Raw genomic sequence first — 23,228 nt, forward strand, 5'->3', positions numbered from 1 at the left:
CCCAGCTACCAAATGCTGAGCGGTTTTCCTCCACCACGCCCTTCCACCATGATGTACCGCCTTACCTCAGGGTCAGATCAATGGAGCCAGCCAACCATGGACCCACAGCTCCAAAGCTCTGAAACTGTGAGCCAAACCAGCCTGATTTCCTCCTCTAAGTTGTTCCTGTCAGGTATTTTGGTCACGGTGATAAAAATCTGATTACTGCCCAGTGGGAAAACTAGGTTACAGAAGTGAAAGCTACGATTCCGCAAACCCCTTCACTCCACTCTCCTGCACTGACTCCTAGAGCTAACAATCACGGCTGGATGTGGGGAGAGGTTCCTAAAGGTGTATCTGCAGTGAAGAAGCACTTGACATAATATAGGAAGGGAACAGGGGAAGAAGCCACCAACAGAGTAGGGAAAGAATGGATGAATTTCCCAGGGAAGAAATGGAGCTGATGATACAAAATTATACATGGACAAAGACCCTATCGGAACACCCTAACAAACCCCTCACTGAAACAAAAGATGAAGAGTTAATGACAAAAAACTGACAGAAATCCCAGTTAATGGACAACCAGAACACAGGAAATGAAATTCAAACCTGTGTGTGTTCCTACACCCTAAAAAGTCTCAGCTGCAACCTACTTATTCACTCAACTCAACGAGCACCTACCATGCCAGCCACCGTGACGCGCAGAGGCAAAACAGTCTCAGAGGACTGACAGTGTGGACTAAGCACACAAAAGGGAAAACACCAGAGAAAGCCTATCACAAACAATTCCAAACCACCTGCCCTGTGAGGCACCCACAGTACCTGTCCACACACGTGGCCTCAAGGCATTCACAATCTGTTAACAGTCAGAATATAAAGAGTAGGAAGATTTTTTTAGAGTTGGGACAATAAAAACCAGTTAGATGCTATTAAGAGTAGACATGTTTCCCCTCGATTTCTCTGAAAAACTACCATGCCACTGTAGAATAATTGAGGATAAACTTACAATATCTAGGATTTAGTCTACAGACTCTTTTCACGCTCTGCCTGCTTTAGATTTCTGGAGGAAATGTTCAACAACACACTGCCACTGGATACCTATAGGATCTGGGGACATTGCTTCACTGTAAAATGCAGACATGCAAAATGCAGACACGCCAATCATCTTGCAGGGCCTGGGAGGGGGCAGAAGGAGGGCATGTAAAGATGCCTTCCACAGTCTTTGGTAGAGGGTAACAAAACATAAGGAGGAAGATATTAGCAAATAAAACAGGAGACAGTGTTGATTTAATTCCCAAGATACACTGTATATACTACTCAAGTTTAAAAGACTCAAGTTTGGTATATTTCAAAAGCTAAATGCATGTGACATACAAAGAGAAAGAGACTGGATCTTGAAACAGAATGCAAAAATGCTTAAAATACCAAGGAAGGCATAAGCAAGCACCTCTGTGCTGGGTCACAGAAGACACTGCTCCCATGGGCACATTTTGAGCTGCCTAAATGCAAAGAGAGCACCTGCCAAAACAGACCTAAGGAGACAAAATATGAAGGGCCAGATATTTTAGGCTTTACACACCAAGGGGCAAACTGAAGCTATCACACAGACACTCATTAACTATTCACAATGAGAACACCAAAACTTAACAGATACTTCTCAAAAGTAAGAAATACAAATAGCCAACAAATACATGAAAAAATGTTCAACATCATTAGCCATTAGGGAAATGTAAATCAAAACTATACCAAGATTTCATCTCACATCAATCAGAATGACAGTCATCAAGAATACAAATAATTATGCTTGAGAGGATATGGAGAAAAAAAGAACACATTTTATAATGTCCACGGGGCTGTAGATTAGTACAAGCACTACGGAAATCAGTATGGAAGTTCCTCAAAAGACTAGGTATAGAACCACCAGATGACACAGCTATCTCTCTTTCTCAGTATTTATCCTGAAGAATTAAAGTCATCTTACGACTGTAATGCATACATATCCACGTTTCTAGCAGTACAAATCACAATAGCCAAACTATGGAGCCAGTTTAGGTATCCATCAATGAATAAATGGATAAAGAAAATATATACACAGTGGAGTTTATTCAGCAATTAAAAAAATATATATGGCATTTGTAGGAAAATGGATGGAACTACAGACCATTATGTTAAGCAAAATTAAGTCAAACTCAGAAGGTTATGAGTTGTATGTTTGCTCTCATATACAGAAACCAGAGAGGATAAATGGAAAACAAAGGTGGGGATCTCCAAAAAAATCAAAAGGTCATTAAAGGAGAGGGACCAAAGGGTGGAAGTAGGGGAGGGAGGAGGGAAGTACTGGAGAGTGACATTGGTCAAATTATACTGTTATACTGTATGCACGTATGAATACAAAACAACAAACACCATCATTATATACAACTGTAATGCACCAATAAAGAAAAAGGATGGAGGGTGGGGAGAAAAATTTAAGAACCATTCTTTGCTTTTCAGCCTTAAAGAGAAAGGGAAAAAAAGTACACACACACACACACACACACACAGAACCTGGCTGGACTGAACAATAGGACAAAATATAAGACTCCTTCAGACAGCTGAGGAAATTAGGATATTGTGATATCAAACAAGTTAGAGATCTACAGGGAGAGATAAAGCAGAAATCTGAATCAAATTATTTTTAATTATAGTAATAAAAACATAGGTTTCATAATAATCATAAAAAATTACTAAATACACTATTTTAAAAATGACACTAAGAGAATATTAGGAGAAAAGTAAAACTATAGTTTGCATTGGCAACCTGGCAATTAGTGAGACAAAAGTCCCTGCCCCAAATGCTCACATGAAGGCAGGCTGTGACAATCAGTGATCTTGGTCACACTTCTATAGGGCACAAAATTAAAGGAGAAAATAGGCAGGAAGTTAAAAACTAACAATGCACACAGAAGTTAACTTTACCGATGCAGAGAAAACCAAAATGGCCTAGAGTGTGGGAAGTCACAAAGACCAGAATTACTAAGGCCCCAAATGAAGGGGAGGAGAGTACATGACAGACAGAGCAGCGAGAGGTCCTTACAAGAGGTCCTTCAAGCCCAAGGATTGCTAAATATAAAACTATGGAAGTATTTAATAATTCATTATCATCATACCAATAACAAGAATAATTAAAATCAGGAATTAAATTTCCCAGGGTCGAACAAGAGGGTGCAATCCAAAGAAAACATCTCAAGGCACCTTAGTGTGTTAGAAACAGTAACCTATAACGAGACCTGAACAACACGATTAAATAAAAAGTAGATCTAAAATCAGAAGTATTAAAAAAACCAAAACCCAAAACAGACCATGACTTGTATGCTTCTTTTTCATTTCCTTTTCAAGAACAGAGAATAATTTTAAGATTGTTTTCCTCCTTGCCTCATACAACACACAAAATCAGTTGCAATCCAACTATAGATCTAAATGTGAAAGGTTAAATACCCCAGAACTCCTTGAAGAAAACAAAGGAGAGATCCTCATAACTGTGGGACAGGCTAAGATTTCTTAATTGGGACATTAAAAAAACTACTACTACTACTACTACTACAAAAAACAAACAAGCAAACAAACAAACAAAAAACAAACCCAAAACTAAGAAATCAGACTTCAGAAAAATTAAGAAACTGTTCATTAAAAAGACTGTTAAGAGAGAGAGGGCATGTCTGCAATGCATCCGGCAGAGGAGACTTTACACTCAGAACCCACATCAAGAATTCCTCCAAAACTCCAATTAAAAGTCAGCAAACCTTTGTAGAAGCTTCACCAAGAAACACCCAACTATCAATAAGGAAACCTCTCCAGTCATCAGAGATACAAATCAGGGTTACAATGACATCACCGCCACCAAAAAACACTGAAATTAAAGACTGACAATACCAAGAATCTGTGAAAAGGTAGAGCAATTGCAACATTCATTGCTGCCACTGGTATAAACCAACAGGACCACTCAGTCCTGCTGCCATCAGGTGGCACTAGCTACTAAAGCCGAACACCTGGAGAGCCATTCCACTCCTGAGCATGCATGTCCACTAAAAGACATGTATGTGAATAATCAGGGAATGTGATAGGTATGTGATAACCAAATGTTCACTGGCGATAAAATGGAAAAACTGGTACATTCAATGAACTACGACCTAGCAATGGAAGAGAATAAACTGCTACTACATGCAAAGACAAAGATAAATCTCATTGTTGTAATAAGACAAACAGAGGACAAGCTGTAGCTCCAATTATATGAAAGATAAGAACATGGAATATATTTGCTCGTAAGTTTTAGCCAGACACCAGAGGGTAGGCACCTCTTGAGATGATGGTAGGAACTGAATGGAAAGAGACACAGGGGCTACTGAGTGCTGAGGTACAAACCTTGATGCCGGTGGTAGCTAAATGTGTGCATTGCATGTAAATCTGTCACTAATCCATACGCTTAAGATCAGTGTGCTTTACTTCAATTTGGGGGAAAAAAAAAAAAAAAGGAAGAAAGAGTTGGCCCCTTCAATGATTAATTTCACTGTGGAGAGATTTATCCTGCAGATATCCTATTAAATATGTAAAATGGTATCACACAAGCAAACACATAGATAAATATCTGAAGTAAATTATGGGACAAATTGGGCTGGGGATGTGGGTCAAGCGGTAGCGTGCTCACCTGGCATGTGTGGGGTGCTGGGTTCGATCCTCAACACCTCATAAAAATAAAAATAAAAAATAAAGATATTGTGTCCACCTAAAAAAAACTATAAAATAATGTTTAAAAAATTATGGGATAAATTAATATTCAGAGATAAAGAAAAGAATGAGGAAACTTTTTTATAGTGACATGAGATTTGAGAAATGACATTTAGCAAAGGGTTTAGAAACACAGATTCTGGAACAAGGAGTTCAAATGCTTATTTTAACACAAACTAGCTTTGCAGACATGCTAAGGGGTATAAACTAACAGGACCATTTGGTTACCCTACTTTCTGTTCAGTATTTTTTCTTAACCTCTTGGTGCCTCAGTTTACACACTTGTAAACTGTGGTAATTACTACATAGGATTCACTGCAGTGAATGCCATTCTTGAAGAAGTTGTTTTGAGGACCAAATAAATTAATGCATACAAAGATATCACCTGATATGTTAAGTGGTTAATGAAGATGAACTACCACCTCCCTTATCAACCTTTAGATAACTATATATCATAAATTTATGATATATAGTTCTGCCAGGCGCAGTGGTACATGCCTGTAATCTCAGTGGCTTGAGAGGCTGAGGCAGGAGGATTGAAACTTCAAGGTCAGCCTCAGCAACTTAGCAATGCCCTGAGCAACTTAGTGGACCCTATCTCAAAATAAAAAACAAAAAAGACTGGAGATGTAGTTCAGTGGTAAAGCACCCTTGGGTTAAAATATTCACTACTATATATATATATATTTCCATGAAAAAAAGTGTATACAGCAGAGCACTATTATTACAAAATGTTCACTGAAGAATAATGTAGGTAGCATGCATCTTTTGGGAGAAAATGGGAGCTCCATGGTACTCCATGGTACTGGGCTTGCCCAGCATGTGTAAGACTGTAGGCTAAATCTCCCACACTAAACAATTGAAACAAAAACATTACTAGCATCCATGGTTGATTATAGAGTAAATGAAACAGAAGTTTGCTTTCGTTCAGCATGTTTCATATAAACATACTAAAAGCATCACAAGACAGAGGAAAATGAATGACTACTCTCTAGTTTGTTGTATCTGGTTGAACAGTAACAAGAGGTAAACCAAGACACGGGGATTACTGTATCTTCACTGCTATTACTGGTCAGGGTGTTAAGTCCTACACAGCTTGACTGTAATCATTACCCTACTTTCTGTTCAGCGTTTCTTTTCCTGACTGATCCCAGAGCCTGTGAATCTTCTTGCTCAGAAAGGTAACTTCTGATCACATCAGTCAAACAACCCCAGTTTCCACTTAACTTTTTCCTTTGGCTCTCACTGAGAGGAGCTACCTTGTCTATCTGTGTCTATTCTAGATTTATGAGTAAACATATTCCTTATATCTGATTTTCTTGCTCTCAAATCGGATCAGGAAAAGTTATATGGACTATCTCCCAAGATAGGGATTTAGACTTCTACATAAAATGATATATTTAAGATAGCATTCAAGAAATACAGAATTTTATTATTTAAAAAGTTTAGAAGAAAAAAAGATTATTTCCTATTTTTTAAGATAATTATTTTTGCAAATAACTTTAATTACTTTAGAGGGGTTATAATTTCACTAACTTTGCCTCCATATTTAACTAGCACCTCTAAAATTCCCATACACTCACTAACTTTATTATAACTTTGTCAACAATTTCAGATGCACTTCACTTTTCTGCCTCTAGATGGCACAGTTACCTCTAAGAAAAGGAAGAGGATATTTGAAAATAAATAGAAAAAAATCTTAGTACTGTATTTTAGCTTTAAATAATTGTCTTACATTTTAAAAGATTAAAAGTCTGAAAGATAAAAGAATAGCTTATTCCTTCTAGAAAAGGATTATATTAATTTAAATAATTGAGAAGAACAGCTAGGAAGTTCAAAAATAGATGCTTTAAACTGGTATTAGATTAAATAAAAATAAAAGTTTCACAGGGTACAGTAGCAAAGTGAAACTTAGAAAACGTCCATTTTTTTTTTTTAATTTTGTGTTTCATTTATTTTACTCAGTTCTTCCTGGTTAACATATACATTTAAGACAATCAGAGTTTCAGATTATCTTATACTCTAAACCCAAACTAGAAAGCACTTAAACTGAAAAACTATCTCACCCTTTAACTGATGCTTCATGCTTTAACTTAAAAGGTGCCTATAAAATAATAAAATGTGAACTTACAGAAGCCAGACTTGGTGCAATCAGACATCTTGCACTTGTGAAAAGAATCAGGAACTATCAACACTCACTTTAAGCCCAAGAGGAAGAACCCTTCAAGCAGATCCAGCTGCATCTAACTATGCAGACTCCAGCCACTGCCAACTGGGCACAAGAACGTACATGCTCAAGTACAGTTGTACAAACTCCTCACTGATTGAAAAGATAATCTATCTATTATTCACTTATGCTTGGCTGGTGTGCTGGACAAGGGAGAGGAAGTTGAGAAGCAAAGAAAATGAAAAAGTATTAAGCAAATTTTAATATAATCCAGGCTGGCTTTAAGATCATTTCTAGTAGAAAATCCTATTTTGTTATTTTTAAAAAAACAAAAAACTCAGAAAACATCACATTTCAAGATTATGGAGTACTGATAAAATACTGTCTAGATTCCAGATTCACAGGTGAAATTAGATAAATATGTGGAAGCCCTCATCCCCTAGGCTAACCTCAAGCCATTTCTGAGAAATGTCTTTCAGACTTGTCAATAATTCCTTCCATTGAACTCTCAACACATTCCACGGTGTTAGTATCATATAATAATTACAGCATAAAATAACAACTAGCATGGTTAATTTCCTAATTATCTGCTCAGGAATCAGATCCAAATATCTCATTATTAAAAATACCTGCTCCTGTACACTAATATGTTACTTTAACCAAAAAGATTAATAGTTGTTAACTACAGTAAATAATAGCAACCAACATTAGATTGATTGGCATTAAAACTGAAAAGACACTATGTCAATACTGTCGCTTGTAGGTGCAAAACTCAAAGTATCACCATTCTGAATTCAAAAGGAGTTTAATGATGACTGTGTGTAGTGGCATTAGAGAGGCAAAGCAGGAAGCCCTCTTTCACTGTGTGCATCCTATCCTTGAGCAGAGAAATCATTTTGGTTGACAGAGCTGGACTGCCTACACCCAGGATCTCTCTGGGTTGAGAAGGTCAAAGTCTAGCTGAACTCACGAAGTTCACTGGAAATTCCAAAGACTATTCCCATACCTTTCATTTGGCAGTAACTACATTTCACTTTAAAATGAGAATTACAACAAACATCACCCTAATTAAAGAAAGCAATTTATGTTAAAAATTTAAAAAAACCAAAAACTTTGTTTAGGCTTAATTATGTGCAGGAAGAAATTAGAATACTTAGTATTTATGCATAAAGTTAACAACTGCCATACCATTAAAACTGCGTAGTTACTGAGGGAGTAGCACTGAATTGTAGTGATATTTTCATCTGAGTAGAGTATACGGCACCCATCTGACTTCCAGCCTCCTTGTCCATTCAGCAAATCAAAATCCCACTGGGCTGCAATGGCATCTGTTCCATGTGCGATGCGACGCAGTGTCACATTAACAGGGACGTGGTGGGTATCTACATTCACACCATCTGGAGAAGATGGGAAATAACAATATTTTTGAAACAAACTTCATAAAGAACTAAATGTCAGTGTATACACTAATGGGTACTCTGCAAGATCTTTCTTTCGCTAGTGACTCATTAAAATGAGAAGGAACAAAAATAAGCAGTTTTTAGGAACACTGAACAATAAAGCCACACTGTCCAGTGAGCACAAGGTAGCATATGCCACATACGAACCTATCTTGGTGAGAATCACAGGGGTGACCACTGTGCGCCGCTTCCCATCGTCAGCCAAGTTGGTCGAATTTCCAGTGGCTGGAAAGAGCTTCCCATTACGGAATGCAATGAGCTGAAGCTTGTAGAGAGAGTCATCGGGTGATCTAACCTCTCTTTTTTGCTTTGGTGAGAAAAGGGAAGGAGGAAGCTGAATAGAAGCCTCCACAATAGTATTCTGAAGAAAAAAAAAAATACATGAAAAAATAAACAAAAGCCAAAAAAAAAATAGAAGTGAGGTTTCCATCTTCATAAGCAGAAAAGAGGAAAAGGTCAGATAGTTATGAAAGTCTTCTAAATACATGTTGAATTTTTTTAAAGTTGTATATCCAAAATCTCATAGTTACAACTGATAAGCTAAGCAAACCAAGGCAGCCCAGACCAAAAGAGCATAAAACACAGAGAAATGCAAACTCTATTTCAAAGAGTTTACGAAGTAAACAAGGGAATCATTTCAAATTACAAAGTTAATTTTCCCATAAGAGCACACATTGCTGAAGCAGAGAGCATTAAAACAGACCGAGGACCTCAGAGCCACTCCTCATGGCAATTTTGCCATGTATGGCAAAGTACAGTAAAAACAAAGGACAAGGTTGTGCACCCTGAATGTGAATGTAGCTAATTTAGGCTTATGGAACTTAAGGAGGTTTATGACAGACTCAAACACTCAAACAACAAAAGAATGACATTTACAAACATAAGTTTAAATTCAGCAAACTCTTCTTACAGCACCCCTTTTCTTGACTCTAAGATCATACTTGGAAAAACAAAGTAACGGATAAAAACAACTGAAGATGCTGACTGATTATGGAATGTTTTTCTGATTTCTTTATTGGGGATTTTAAACTATTCAGCATTCAATATAAAAAGCCCAGACACCAAAGAGGCTAGCAATTAACTATCTTTTTAAAAATTCTCTATTTTAAAAATTTATTACCAAGTCTTTCTCTTGGCCACTGATCGCCCTCCCTCCAAACCAATGCTCAAAGCACCAACAGGATTTCCAGTTTAAACAGCACCTTGGCCTGCAAAGTCACCATACACTGCTCCCAAATCCCAAGTATGGCAAACAATGTGACCCAGACCTGCTGCTCAGGCCTCTTCCAGCACACTGATAACCCAGCCACAAACTTCTCCATTCAGAGCTCCCCTCTGCTCCCTGACTCTACTGGGCCTGAATGAACGAAATGCTCTCCTGTTCTGACAAACTCTTGAGTTTATCTGGTTTGATTTTTAGCAAGGTTAATTCTTGCTTAAGGGAGATGGGCGGCCAGGATCTACCCGGGACTTTACATGAGGTCCTTCACACTGGGCTTCTTTGGACGATGAAGCACGTCTTTGCAGGAAGTAGTCGGCTTTTATAGCTGGCCGCACCCGCTCTGAACTTGGAGCATTCTGTGCACATCCGTGTCACAACCAAGTACTGCAGATTCAGTGCGAACTCGTTCTCTGCTGCACGAGCCCATCTAGGAGGATTTCTGAGGACAGTAATGCTCATTTCTGGATCCCAACATTAATGCTTCCTGGCACTGGTATCTGATAAAAACAGCTGTTTATGGCATGAACAAAGTCAGGTTTGTTCTTTCAAAAAGGATTCCACTGAGGCAAATGATTGACTACAAAATTATTTTGCAACAACGTCAAGATGAGCAGATGTCTGTGTCTGTTGGAGAATATGTTTTATAAGTTTAAATATGATTTTTAAATTTAAAATGCCAAGAAAAATATTTGCCAGAAATATTTTGCCTAAGAAAAAACACAGAGGCTTCTAACAAATACATCCTGATGGAGGAAAAAAGTTTAATTATAAATTCATTTGCTAATCTAGTAAATTTCTATAAAGTATATAAATTTCTCTGAAGTATATAATGGGCATATGAAGAAGAAAAACAGATTAGAAGTTCAAAATCCTATTAAAATGTTACATAATGCATATTCATTAAAAATTAAGTACTCTAAATCATAAAATAGTTCTACTTGGTAATAAATTCTTAGAATAGACCACAAAATGACTTGAAAACAAAGCATAGTTATTGGAGAAAGAAATAATAATGATAAATTACAATTATTTTTAAAAAGTAATACCCAGCAGGTTCTAAAAGAAAGCTACAGAAGGAAAACATGCATACTTTCTATAAGACAAGAAAGGTCTTCTACACAAGTTTAACTTGCAAACCCAACCCCAAACAACAACAAAACAAATATTAATAGCTACATATCCATGGCTGTTATACACTTAAACGCTTTCTAAAATCTCTTTCCAAGTCCAATAAAGATATTACTAAACAATAATCATAGGTTCCCTGGAATGGAGAAAGGGGCCTCTATGGGTTTTTGATAAAGTGAACCTCACCTCTATCAATTATGTTTAGATTTTTATGGTAGGAATGTAAAACTGACACATTTCTTTTTAAAAAGTCTTATAAATCTAATCAAAGAAAGAACACTTATTTAGTTTGTTATAGTTACTATGATTATACAAAAGTCTCTTGACCTAAAGGCATAGAACACAAAGTTTAATTTCATGTAACTAAGTATACATTTATTTTTTATTTTTTATTTTTTTTTAAACCCTTCGTCAATTTTTTTAATATTTATTTATTGGTGGGCACAACATCTTTGTTTGTATGTGGTGCTGAGGATCGAACCCGGGCCGCACGCATGCCAGACGAGCGCGCTACCACTTGAGCCACATCCTCAGCCCTACATTTATTTTTTAAATGTATGGATTACAATAATGAGGTAGGTATAACACAGGAACTACAGTTAATAAATAAATAAAACATGACTGAAAGACCATGTGTCATGAGAAGAACTTGTGATCTGAAACATGATGGTGGGATCTGTGCCCCAAGGACAGCATGTAGAAGCTCCACTTGGGCTAACCTGAGTCTCACCTGCTGAACACAGCTGAGTATCTAACAAATGGTGGTGAGGCCCAAGGGGACCCTGACTCTGACCAGCACCAAGGCTGTGGAATGGCGGATGGTATTCCTGTCATCATAACCTGGACAGGGTGGAAGAGGTGGAGAGAGGAAATGCCTGGAAGTGATCAACTCGCCAATAAGGTGGACCTTCATCATGATCCAACTTCTACAATCTGGTTTAGTATTAACTTTAAAAATTGATGAAATAGGAACACATATGAAATGAATGTTACCACGGAGCTCTTCCTATTTGCTAAACTCATGTACAGTTTACTATTTTCAATGACATTAAGCTAAAAAGAAAATAAGTGATATCAAGGATGACAACTCAAACACAGAAATCCCTCTGCTGGATTTTACCATCTTTCCTTGAGAAAGAATCAGGATTTCCTCTACTTCATAATCGATACTTTAAAATTTGCAGAAATCTCATAAAAATTTTCAGAAATCTTATTAAAATCTATAGCATTCCATGACTAAAGTCAAATGGGTCAAAAACCATCAGATGCCAAACAATAATATACTAATTTACCCAAGTTTTTTTTTTTTCCTACTTACTCACTTTCAAACAATAGGTATTATGACCTATCTGAATCATTTTCTTGTGTGTAGCTACTAGGTATTAGCCGCCTATCACCTTTCAATTACCTCACTGCTATAGATTAACAGGGATTATGTTTGCCTTCAGAAAGTTTAGCTGACTTTCTTTGTTAATTAAGTCCACTGTTAATTGTATTTAACTGCAGCTGTTAGATGTTTAGCCACTCTGTGCCTGACACTGTGCAGAACCTAAAGACATACAATGAAAGAAGCTGTGGTCCTTGCCATCTAATATTCATATTCTAAAAAGATGACCAACAAGTACAAAACAATATGAGCCAATACTTATCGAGTGATTATTCTGTGCTAAGTACCCTTGTGAATGTCTGCACATTTACCTCATTAATCTTTTCAGTAACTCCTTAAGTACCATTACATAATCCCCCATGAAACAGATAAAGAACTGACATTCAGAAAGGTTAAGATACTTTTCCCAAGTTCGCACAGCTGTTAAGGGGGGGGGGGGGGACAGGAACCCAGGCTGCCCGGCTGGAGAGACCACACTCTTAGTTGCCATGTCGTAGGCTTCACTATCAATCATTATGCTGCCTTAGACCTACTCTGGAGAATGAGCAAAGCCCCCAGGGGATTCACAGGCAATGATTAGCTCTGCCTAGGGAAGAGAAAGAAGGCGTGAAAACAACATGAAGACCCAGAATGACTGCTCTTAAAACTCACAGGACAGGACGTGGACAGGACGTGGCCAGGACGAGAGCGCTCTTGGACGTGTAAAGAAAAACTGACTTCTCAATTCTGGTCAAGTAAATTAGGAAGAATCAGCGCCTGCTGGCTAGATTATAGCTGAGCTCAAACACTTGCTAACTGCTAAAAAGCCCTTGGCAGTTTACTGGAAAGACATGAGTTTATTAGGCTCATATGTGAATTATGGAATCAACAGTGAAAGGCATCATTTTGATAAGAAAAAAGTCAGAATAGATTTGACTGATGCTATTGGCAAGAGTCAAGGACCAGGCAACTCCACCTCCAATGGGAGACCACAAGGCGGGGCACTGGGTTCACCAGTGACCCAAGCATAGCTCTGTGACCCATGAGTGGCACATGATGACAGAGATGGGCAGCATTACTGAAAAGTGAGGAGAAACAGAGGACCCGCAGGTGAGGCAGGAGAAGACTGATCAGAGGGTGTCAGACTTCACAGAGGGGACATTTCTGAAGGGTCTTTAAACATAACCATGGAGCTAGGAAGGGAGGGGAGAAGCAGGGGACTCCAGGAGAAAAATCAGGGGGTGCCTGCACCCAACATGGATAGGCGGTTGGAAAAGGAAACAGAAGTCTGCTGTCACTGGGCAGAGGGAAGAGCAGGCAGGAGGAGAGAGCAAGAGCACTAATGTGGAGTGAGAAAGTCACCCAGCAGACACCTCCGAGACGGATGTTATGAAGGGCTGACTAAGGCTGACTTCCCTTCCAGCCAGATCTGGAGACAATGCTCACAAATATCAACAACCTGAGATGGCACAGGCACTGTCAGAACAGGCTCCATGGAAGGGGACACTGTTAGGTGCCCTCTGCTCTGCAGGTACCAGCTGCAGGATGTGGGAAGGACGGTCTACATGGTGGTCCTCACAGAGGGCCACAGGGCCAAGAGGCACTCAGGGGATGGGAGCACCCACTATTTGCTAAATGGTAAGAAGGTATTTCAGTATTTTATTTACCAAATGGCAGGGTTACATTGGCACATGCTGGCTGATTAATAGTACCCCCAGGTAGACAAACCTACACGAGTCATGGATTTGTATGGAATAGCCTATAGTACCAAAACCAAACAGGAATCTGCAATAGTTAGGGAATTTACGATAGTTTGGGCAATACAGGTGGAACTTGACTTAGGATGGGTCAACGTATAATTTTTCAACAAACAGAAACACATTCAGCAGGAACCACACTTTGATTTTTGAGCTTTTTCCAGGTTAGTGACATGTGTTAGTGATATATTTTCTCACAACACAGGGCAGTCGCAAACCACAGCTCCCAGGCAGCCGTGAGCTCACAAGGCTAAACGATTGAGACTCGAGCATTCTGTGTTGCTGAACTATGGTGTCTGGGAGGTCAGGTGCCATCAATACATGTTCAACTTGGGATATTTTTAACCTTACAATGAGTTTGAATCTACAGAGGATGGGAGTCCAAATCTGGCTACGAGGGAGCCTTCAGGGAAGCAGAGAGTCAAAACATGCAGGAGGCAAATCACTTGAGACATCTCCTGCCAACTCAAATATCCTCTTAAAAAATATATATATATAAAAAAAAATATATCTTCTTTATGGGTTTAACTTCATATGATCCATTTAAGGGTAATGTAATCAATTGCTGGATGTTCAAATTGTCTAGTTGGTATATTCAAGGGATTAAAAAAAGTATGCACAGGAAGAATAAAAACTGCTCTAGCATTAAAGTTTAAAATGTGAAGAAAGTCCTCTGTCAAAGTGCTAAAGCTTAAGTACATTTGGTGCTGCTGATGTTAAAACTGTTAACTAATTTTATTTCATGGAAGATATGTTCCTTTTTCATTCAGTGTAATGATGTCCATCTATGAAGCATGAATAATAATGTAGTGTGTTCTTGCTCTGGTCACAGGATGATCTTTAAAAGGACAGAACACGAAATTGGAAAATCTGAGAGTATTCATTTAAAGCTTTCTGCTTTAGAGGGCAGAAACCCTCCTTACACAGAGGTGTAGGCCGTGAAACCGACGAAACGTACAGTTTCATCATTTTTAATCCCTTTCTACCAGCCGTGATCATCTACGACACAAGGTTTATCACTTTTAAGGCTCCTCAAAACACATGCCCTTGTGTGTGTTGCTATTCCTACGCCTTCTGTGGTTTATTTTTACCAATAAATGTTGCAACACAGAAAATTGAGCAGGTCTACAGTGCAAGGCTGGGTACATCAAGTATTCTCAGAGCCAAAAGTAGCAGAAGAAGCTTGCCCATTTTCCTGAGTATATGGTACCAAAGAAATATAATATTATCAGACTTGTTGAGGTTATCTTGGTGAGTTGTGATATTTCTAAATTTGGCAAATGAGCTCTCTTTATGGAAGTCACCAGGGTAAAGTTTGACAGAATACACTGATTATGCATTCATCCATTCACACTTACTAGGCACCTACAGTATACCAGAATATATTTGATTGATTTTTGTACAGCCATTAAAATGACTAGAACTGGGAGCAGTGGTGCACGCCTGTAATCCCAGTGGCTCAGGAGGCTGAGGCAGAAGGATTATGAGTTCAAAGCCAGCCTCAGCAAAAGTGAAGGGCTAAGCAACTCAACGAGACCCTGCTCTAAATATAATACAAAACACAGCTGGGGATGGGGCTCAGTGCTCTAGTGCCCCCGAGTTCAATCCCTGGTACCCAAAACAAAATGACTAGAATACTGTTTATAATGCCAGTCAGGAATAAACCAGAAAAGAAGTTCTGAGTAATTAAAAATCACAGAGAATATAATAGCACATAACCATACAAAGCTAAATGAAAATGTTGCTCCATTAGGGAACTGAACTTCTGCCTCCAGCTACTTAATTCAATGTGGCTTAGTGAAACACACCTATATGCCCAATTTCAAAAAGAAATCAATAAAAATGAGATATTGAGATATATGTAGATATAGATTATACACACACACACACACACACACACACACACTTCTTTGCCAAAAATCTTGATATTCACCTTGCCTGATTAAATGCCTGGCCTCAAGGCTGACTTCCCTGTTAGGCACAATGGTAAGGACCCACAATATTTGTAGGGGCCCATAAAAATGTTTTAGTGTCTTAATATGAGGATCAAAACAAAAACACTTTTAGGTAAAAGAAATTGTTTTAATATATAATATTAATATATTTGTTTTTATAGTACTATAGTCATAAAATGTAACTTTTGTTATTTTTGTGTAGAGAAAGGGGAGTCCAAGACAAAAATGCTTAAGGTCCAGGAAAGTCATTATGGGGCTCTTCATGGTACAAATTTCCTTTTTTAAAAAAACCCACAATATCCCCATACTTCTCCCCCCCTCCAAAAACCACTTTTATCAAAAATACAGACAATAATAAATATTGGCAAGGATGTGGGGGAAAAGGCACACTCATATTCATTGCTGGTGGAACTGTAAATTGATGCAACCAATCTGGAAAACAGTATGGAGATTCCTTAGAAAACCTGGAATGGAACCACCATTTGACCCAGCTATCCCACTCTTCAGTCTATAACAGCATACTATAGTAACACAGCCACATCAATGTTTGTAGCAGCTCAATTCACAATAGCTAAACTGTGGAACCAACCTAGATGCCCTTCAGTAGGTGAATGGATAAAGAAATATATATACAATGGAATATTATTCAGCTTTAAAAGAGAATAAAATCATGGCATTTGCAGATAAACAGATGGAGTTGGAGAATATCATGCTAAGTGAGGTTAGCCAATCCCAAAAAACCAAAGGCCAAATTTCTGATAAGTGGATGCTGATCCATAATGAGGAACATAGCGAAAAACACTTTTAATAAGGTTATTTTACAAAGCAAAAGACTTTTGTACTAAACTAATGTGAATAGCAATTAGAGAATATAACCTACCTTTAGTGCCAGACTTGAAAACGTATTTGAAACGTTGCACTTGAAGCTCAGCTGCTTGTCTAGGTTCCCATCTGGATCCCGCCTCCCATAATCAGAAAGTCCTGTGCGGTCGGAAGCTGCCACTTTCTGGAACACGGTGCAGGTCATCCCGGTGAAGCCAGCGGCCTTGATGACATAAGCCTCCAGAGCAATATTGGGTGAATACTTCAAAAACCAACCAAAACAGGAGTTATGAAAGAGTTATAATCTGGAGGAAAAGCACTTTCCAAGACTTTTCAAACACAAAACACTACGTATAAGCCAAACTAAAAAGCACAAGTTCTCATTAAACAAAAAGTATGTAGAAAACTGGACAAAATTTTAAAAGGCGATGGAACAAAAACAACAACAAAAAAGTCCTAAAATGGAAAGATGATCAATGACAAGTAAAACAAGCTACACTGTACAGGAAATCAGCTATAAATGAGAAGTCAATTAAAAATAGTCTGCAGGCTGGGTGTTCAGTAGAAGAGGACTTGCCTAGTAGGCACAGGTCCTGAGTTCAATCCCCAGCACTGCAGAAAGGTAAACTAATCTAAAAAGAATAGAATTAATTTGAAAAGCACTTTGCAGGAAGAAAAGCTACACAGTCAAAATGGAAGGTCCTATTTAAAAAAAAAAAAAAAAGCAACTAGAGAAATCAGTAAACCATTAATGACCATTTCATGGGAGGAAATGGAAGGCAACTAGTAGGGTTTGAAATCAGCACCTGAAAGTTCAAGATCTCAGGCCATATTCACCTTTTCCCTTTCCAGGGAGAGCAAGTTAACTCTTTGCATTAGGTTTACAGAGATTCACTCCAAAGCTGTTTCTTCAGAAAAGAAAGGGAGGTGCTAGTTCCAAGAGTAGGAAAGAAACAGATTTAAGAGTGATCAGATTAGAAAAATTGCCCCAGAGTTTTCAAGGGACTCAAAAGTAAGCTAAACTTGGGGGCTCTGCCAAAATGTAGGACCTGCTGATACCACAGCTGCCAGAACCCAAGCATCACGCATTCGTCAGAAGCACACCAGAACGGGCTCCAGAAGTAACAGGCTGATGAGCCGCACGTTCAAATCCAGCAATGTGACAGGACCTACTGCCAATGCCAAGGGCAATGTGGTGTCTCTCCATTTCCTAGAGAGTGTTAGGTGAACCTCTATCATAGGAACAAAGCAGCACCTCATGTCCTATATGAGGACAGTGTTTTTCTTGTTTTTTTTTTTGTTTTTTTTTACATGAGACTCTGGTATGAGATGCTTAAAATCTATTAGGAAGATACAAATTCTAAAATGTGAGAAGGACGAAGGAATTTGGCAAGTGTGGCATACATGGTACTGACTCCAAAGGATGGTATTTTCTACATATGACAGAAAATAATTATTGGTTCTCAAACTTTTCAAGAGTAAACAAAATTTGCATTAGCTTTTGTCTCACAGAAAAGCTTAATTAAACTGTTAGTTAACAAATCATGTGTTCCAATTTTTTATTGATCAAAGCCTCACATAAAAAACTGAGTTTTTGATGAGTAGCACTAACCATGATCAGCACATGAAACCTCAGTTAAAAGAAAGAAACCTGTCCTCCAAGACCCCCTGGCACCATATCCTTTCTTAATACAGCAGCCCCCCCCCCCCCAAATAGTTCCATTTTCCCCCATTCAGTTATCTGTAGTCAACTGTGGTCAGACGGAAAATATTAAATGGAAATTTCCAGTAATAAATAATTCATAGATTTTAATAACTTTTATCAGACTATATTATTACAACTCTTGTTTTATTATTATTTACTATTAACCTGCTACCATGCCTGGTTTACAAATTAAACCTTATCCTAAGTATGGACGTATAAGAAAACACACAGCGTACATAGGATTTGGTACTATCTGTGGTTTCAAACACCCACTTCGATCTCAGAACACTTCCCCAGGGAGAAGGGACTGCTACTATGTAAGATGTGTCACTCCTATACTCATTTTACACATTGAAATGGCAGGTAAAAATACACACCATCACCTTTACTACACCCAGGACTTCTCAGAACTGGTGAGGTTCAGAAGAAGGAAGTAGGTTCTCTTCGCTGATAAGAAGGCCCAAGGATGGCATTCAAACTGGGTTTAATGGGCTGGGGAAAACGTAAGGTGAGAAGCTGGTTTCAAGTAAGGTCATGGATCTGTGAGGGAGAGGATGGTAGCCATGCTGGGCCTCTATTTTATTTACTATTCAGGAGAGTAATCCTCATCTTAAAGGAGCAAAAATTACAATAAAACACAGTACAATAAAAAATGGTCTCAGAAATCAATGAAAAAGTGATAATTTTAAAATTGCATAAAATCTCTGCTGTAAGGGTAGAATATTCAACACTACACGAACCCATCCAAAGAGTTAAAAAATGAAAACCGTGGACCATCAGAATAAGACTGCTAAAGGAACAACATACCATACTTCTCACAGTTTTAGAACAAAAAGTAAGCAGTGAACAGAGGAAGTTGAAATAGTTCAAGTTAGCATAGATAAAATTCAGTACTATTTAACTGGGTGATTATCATGCCAATTGCTTCACAAGTGTTGGAGGGTGTCCAGTGCTCTTCTGAGACCAGTGTCTGGGCAAGCAATCAGGCATTCTCTCAAAACACTCTTGAGGGCCCAGAACAGAGTACTAGCTAGCTCCCTAGCTCCAATGGACTGTGGGTAAGAGCCAACAGAACACTACAACAGCGCTCTTACTTTCCTTGTAGAAACAGTTTCAGTGGATTCCATGGTGCTAAACATTCAAATGAGAAATTTTCAGAGTTCTCTCCAGTCACCAATGAAATTGATTACTCAAAAGCAAAATTTAGCTTTTAAAATATTTTAGAAAAGGAAATTCTATACTAATTATCAGTAACAGAAACTGCACACCCTGTAAAGGAAGAGACCTGTGTCTTTTGGGTTAGAGTCACTACAGTGAATTTTTTGTCGAGGATACTGTCACACTCACTGTTGAATAAACATGAGCCCCACTGGCGAGCCGGTAGGTAGCGATGCGCTGTAGACACTGAACAATCCGACTGCAGGCTCTCGCTTCCCTCTGCGCCAGCCACAGGACCCGCTCATCAGCCAACATGATATTGCTTGCGATGTCAACCATCACGTCCCCTAGCTAGTGAGCATGAAGGAAAAAGAAAGAAAGATCTTTGGAGCAGAGGCAAGCTGTCTAATAGCATCAAAATCCTACAGAGACAACAAGAATGTCCATCTAAATTTTTTACATGAAAACCCAACAGGTACTTTTCTTGTTTCTCATTAAAACAGCTTTGGATAGGAACAGCACATTCAACTATGGTCATTTAAAAATATTTAGCTCAAAACAGGTACTGAAGTAGTCACTACCTCACTAGTGAAGAGACCACTGCCTGGCAGATTAACAAAATGATGACGTCACAGGACCCCAGGACAAAAACAGCTCTAGTCTTCACCTCAAAACCATTATATGATAAACGTTTCTTTTTGTATAAGCATTAGCTCAAATAAAACTCAATGATTAGTTAAAAAAAAAAAAAAAATCTGTACTTCCCCCCTCTTGTTTAATCTCATCATGTTCAAAATTCCAGGCACGTCCAAGCACCATGAGTTTCCCGTTCCTGCGGTGCAATCTGTACTCTGGTGTGTGGTTTCCTCCCCCTGAATGAAATCATTCTTCCCTTCCTTGGGACTCAGTGAATGCTTCAAGACCCAGTACCTTGAAATGAATGGACCCTAAGAGGAACTACTCCACGGTTTGCTTTACGTGTTTCGTATGACTGATTTTTTTTTTTCATTAGCTCACTTCAGGCCTCGCAGATGTAAACATCTAATCAAGCAATGCCAGTATTGCTACTGTCACCTGTGTATCCCTGCACAACCCTCTTCCCCATGAGAAATGCACTGAATGATCCAGCTAACAGGACACACTGTTGAAGAGGGAGGTTGATACAGAGCAAATTCTTCACAAGGAGTCTGTTGCAGAGAGGATAATAAAAACATCTACAGGCTGGCTGGCCCTCTCCCCCAGAAGTAGGCATCAAAGGTGGAGGCCCCAGTGCAAGCCAGGAAGCTACCGCTGCTTCAGCAGTTGTCTCCTGGTCCTCCCAAGAAGATCCCACCTAAGGTTTTCACTCCTGTTCTGCTTCCAGCACTCTTCCCAGTGCACAGAATTATGACGGCAGAGGAGGTTTTGGAACAAGTTCAGTCAAAACCCCATGGTTCACTTTACAAAGAAGACAGGCAGATCCAAAACCTGGAACCATGGAGTGGGCAGAGAGGTGAGACCAGCACCTTAATGGTGACGCCGCCACCTGCCCACATCTTCCCGCTCAGTAAACGCATAGCAATGGTCCTGTCTTCTGAACAAGGTGCAGATCACACTCCAATGATAAATGCAGGCCTCATGAGACCACGTCTGGCACCCAACAAGCACTCCAAAAATGTTGACTCTGCCTGTTATTTTACTAAAGCATTTTAATGCTAAAATAGACTTCTTTTTTAAGATGACAGGCTCCAGAAGTGACAAGGAGTATATTTCACAAGTCTGTGTTCACATATAACCAGAACTAACAAAACCGGCTTTTTGCCCTCTTAAAGCCCCAGCCCCCAACCTCAATCTGATCTGAAAAAATCCTGACTCTGTACTGTCCTGATCACAATGGACCATGATTATTTCTATGTTTTGTTTCCAATGTAAACATCTAGGAAAAAGGACATCATACTATCTTACTTATACCATTATTCACTAGTAGAATTGGTATGGAGCCCAATAGTTATCTATGTTTATTAATCAATGCTTATCAACGTTCATTATTCTGTTCATGTACAATGTGTATTAAGTAAACATTTGTTAGGGGCCAAAGTGAGCCCTGCGCAGTAGACATACAGCAGTGAAGGAAACACACATGATCGGTCTTCAAGCTTAGAGCCCAGTGAAGAAAATACAAAACAAGCCAGTAATCCCGTTCTTTAAAAATGATCCAGACTGTGATCATGGCAATGACGGAGAATAACAAAACAATCCAACCCCCCTATTTTAATGGACTCACATATTCTCACAGGTACTTCTCCCAAATCTAAGATATCAACACAATCAAATGGCAGAGAGAAAAAGCCTACCAGGCAAGGTGGCACTTGCCCACAAATCCCAGGACACAGGTCAAGGTAGCAGATCATTTGGGCAAAGAAGCTGTAGACTAGCCCAGGCAACAGAGCAAGACTCTGTCTTGAGAGAAAAAAAAAAAAAAGAAAGGCAAAGAAGAAGAGGCTAACAACCACATTTTACAGAATTCCATTCATTCCATTTTATATGATTCACAGGAATATTATCATCCCAGGACATTTTCCTTCTGATGACAGGGCTGGTGAATTCCACTCCACAGGAAGTTACAGACAGGTTCTGACTCCTGATATGTCCATTACTGAATGTACCAGTCAGGTGTCTATACAGAGATTAACTAAGAAGTCCTAATTTTAAATGGGAATTCAGAACAACTGGAATGACTTAAGTTTTTGTCCATTATTATGATTTATTGTTACCTCGAGTTTCTAGGTGGAAATCAAAAAACTAAGAGAGATGAAGTAGTCAAATATGCTTTATGACTATCAGAAATGAAATTCCTGTTGGCTACAAAAACTTAAGAGATAAAGCACATAAAATACTGATTCTATTCTGAGGCACTACTAACTATATGAAATACCTGCACAGCATAAGTACAATTAAAATTTGTTTACCATTTTTTTTTTGCAGATTAAAATATATGGTCTGTATAATGATCTAACATAAAACCTGGAAGACGTGTCATCTTTCCAGAAAAATTATGATAATGTGACCAAAGAATTCTGCTCTGCTCCACTAGATAAGACCCATGTAGGAATGTAACTGAGCACCTCTAGGAAGGTAAGAGGATGACCCTAGCCAAGAACAAGACATTTTTCTCATTTTTATACCAAATGGCTAAGAACCAAAGAAAGGAATTTGTTGCCAAAATATTTGTAGAGCAGATGATCACAGAATGCTACATGTTTCTGTAGCCTGGTTAGGGAAGTGGCTCTGAATCCGACACAGTGGCCAAAAGGGACACAAGAGGGAACAATGCATTGGATTGAAAAAGTATGCCCGAAATCGGACACTCAGAGACAGTTTTAATGTGCAACCAGCATTCCATACAAAGCATCGTATTTGTCCCTGGACTCATTTCCTGTAGGTCACTCCAAAGGGTCGGAAGGAATCAGGCACCTGTTCCTGCACCTGTCACACTAAACTGTAAGGACCAATGAAAACACATGGGAACTCACTTTATCAAAGATGAAATGTGAAGAAATAAAAATGCCACATGCATAACAATGAAAGTGTCCAGAGCCACAGTTGTAAGAGACAGATCATTCTATGTTCTAAAGTCAAAATCATCTGCAAATTCAATAAATGTCTGATACGTTACATTAATAAACAGACAAGATAATATACAAACTCGATCTTTAATTATAATGTAGTAGGCGTACGGTGTTTAACACTGAAGACAGAATACTCC

General features: G+C 38.7%; 1 protein-coding gene across 1 annotated transcript in view; it reads right to left on the reverse strand.

Moving 5' to 3' along the window:
- Adgra3 (adhesion G protein-coupled receptor A3) overlaps nt 1-23,228 on the reverse strand; it is a 106,169-nt gene that overhangs the window by 15,385 nt on the left and 67,556 nt on the right. Inside the window, exons 11-14 of the mRNA XM_027937299.3 lie at nt 19,673-19,834; nt 16,679-16,882; nt 8,518-8,731; nt 8,099-8,307 (exon numbers count right to left, since the gene is read on the reverse strand). Of these exons, the coding sequence (XP_027793100.3) occupies nt 8,099-8,307; nt 8,518-8,731; nt 16,679-16,882; nt 19,673-19,834 (789 nt within the window). The remainder of the gene's footprint in view (nt 1-8,098; nt 8,308-8,517; nt 8,732-16,678; nt 16,883-19,672; nt 19,835-23,228) is intronic.

This window comes from Marmota flaviventris, chromosome 7 (assembly GCF_047511675.1).
Source record: "Marmota flaviventris isolate mMarFla1 chromosome 7, mMarFla1.hap1, whole genome shotgun sequence".
NCBI classification, from domain to species: domain Eukaryota; kingdom Metazoa; phylum Chordata; class Mammalia; order Rodentia; family Sciuridae; genus Marmota; species Marmota flaviventris.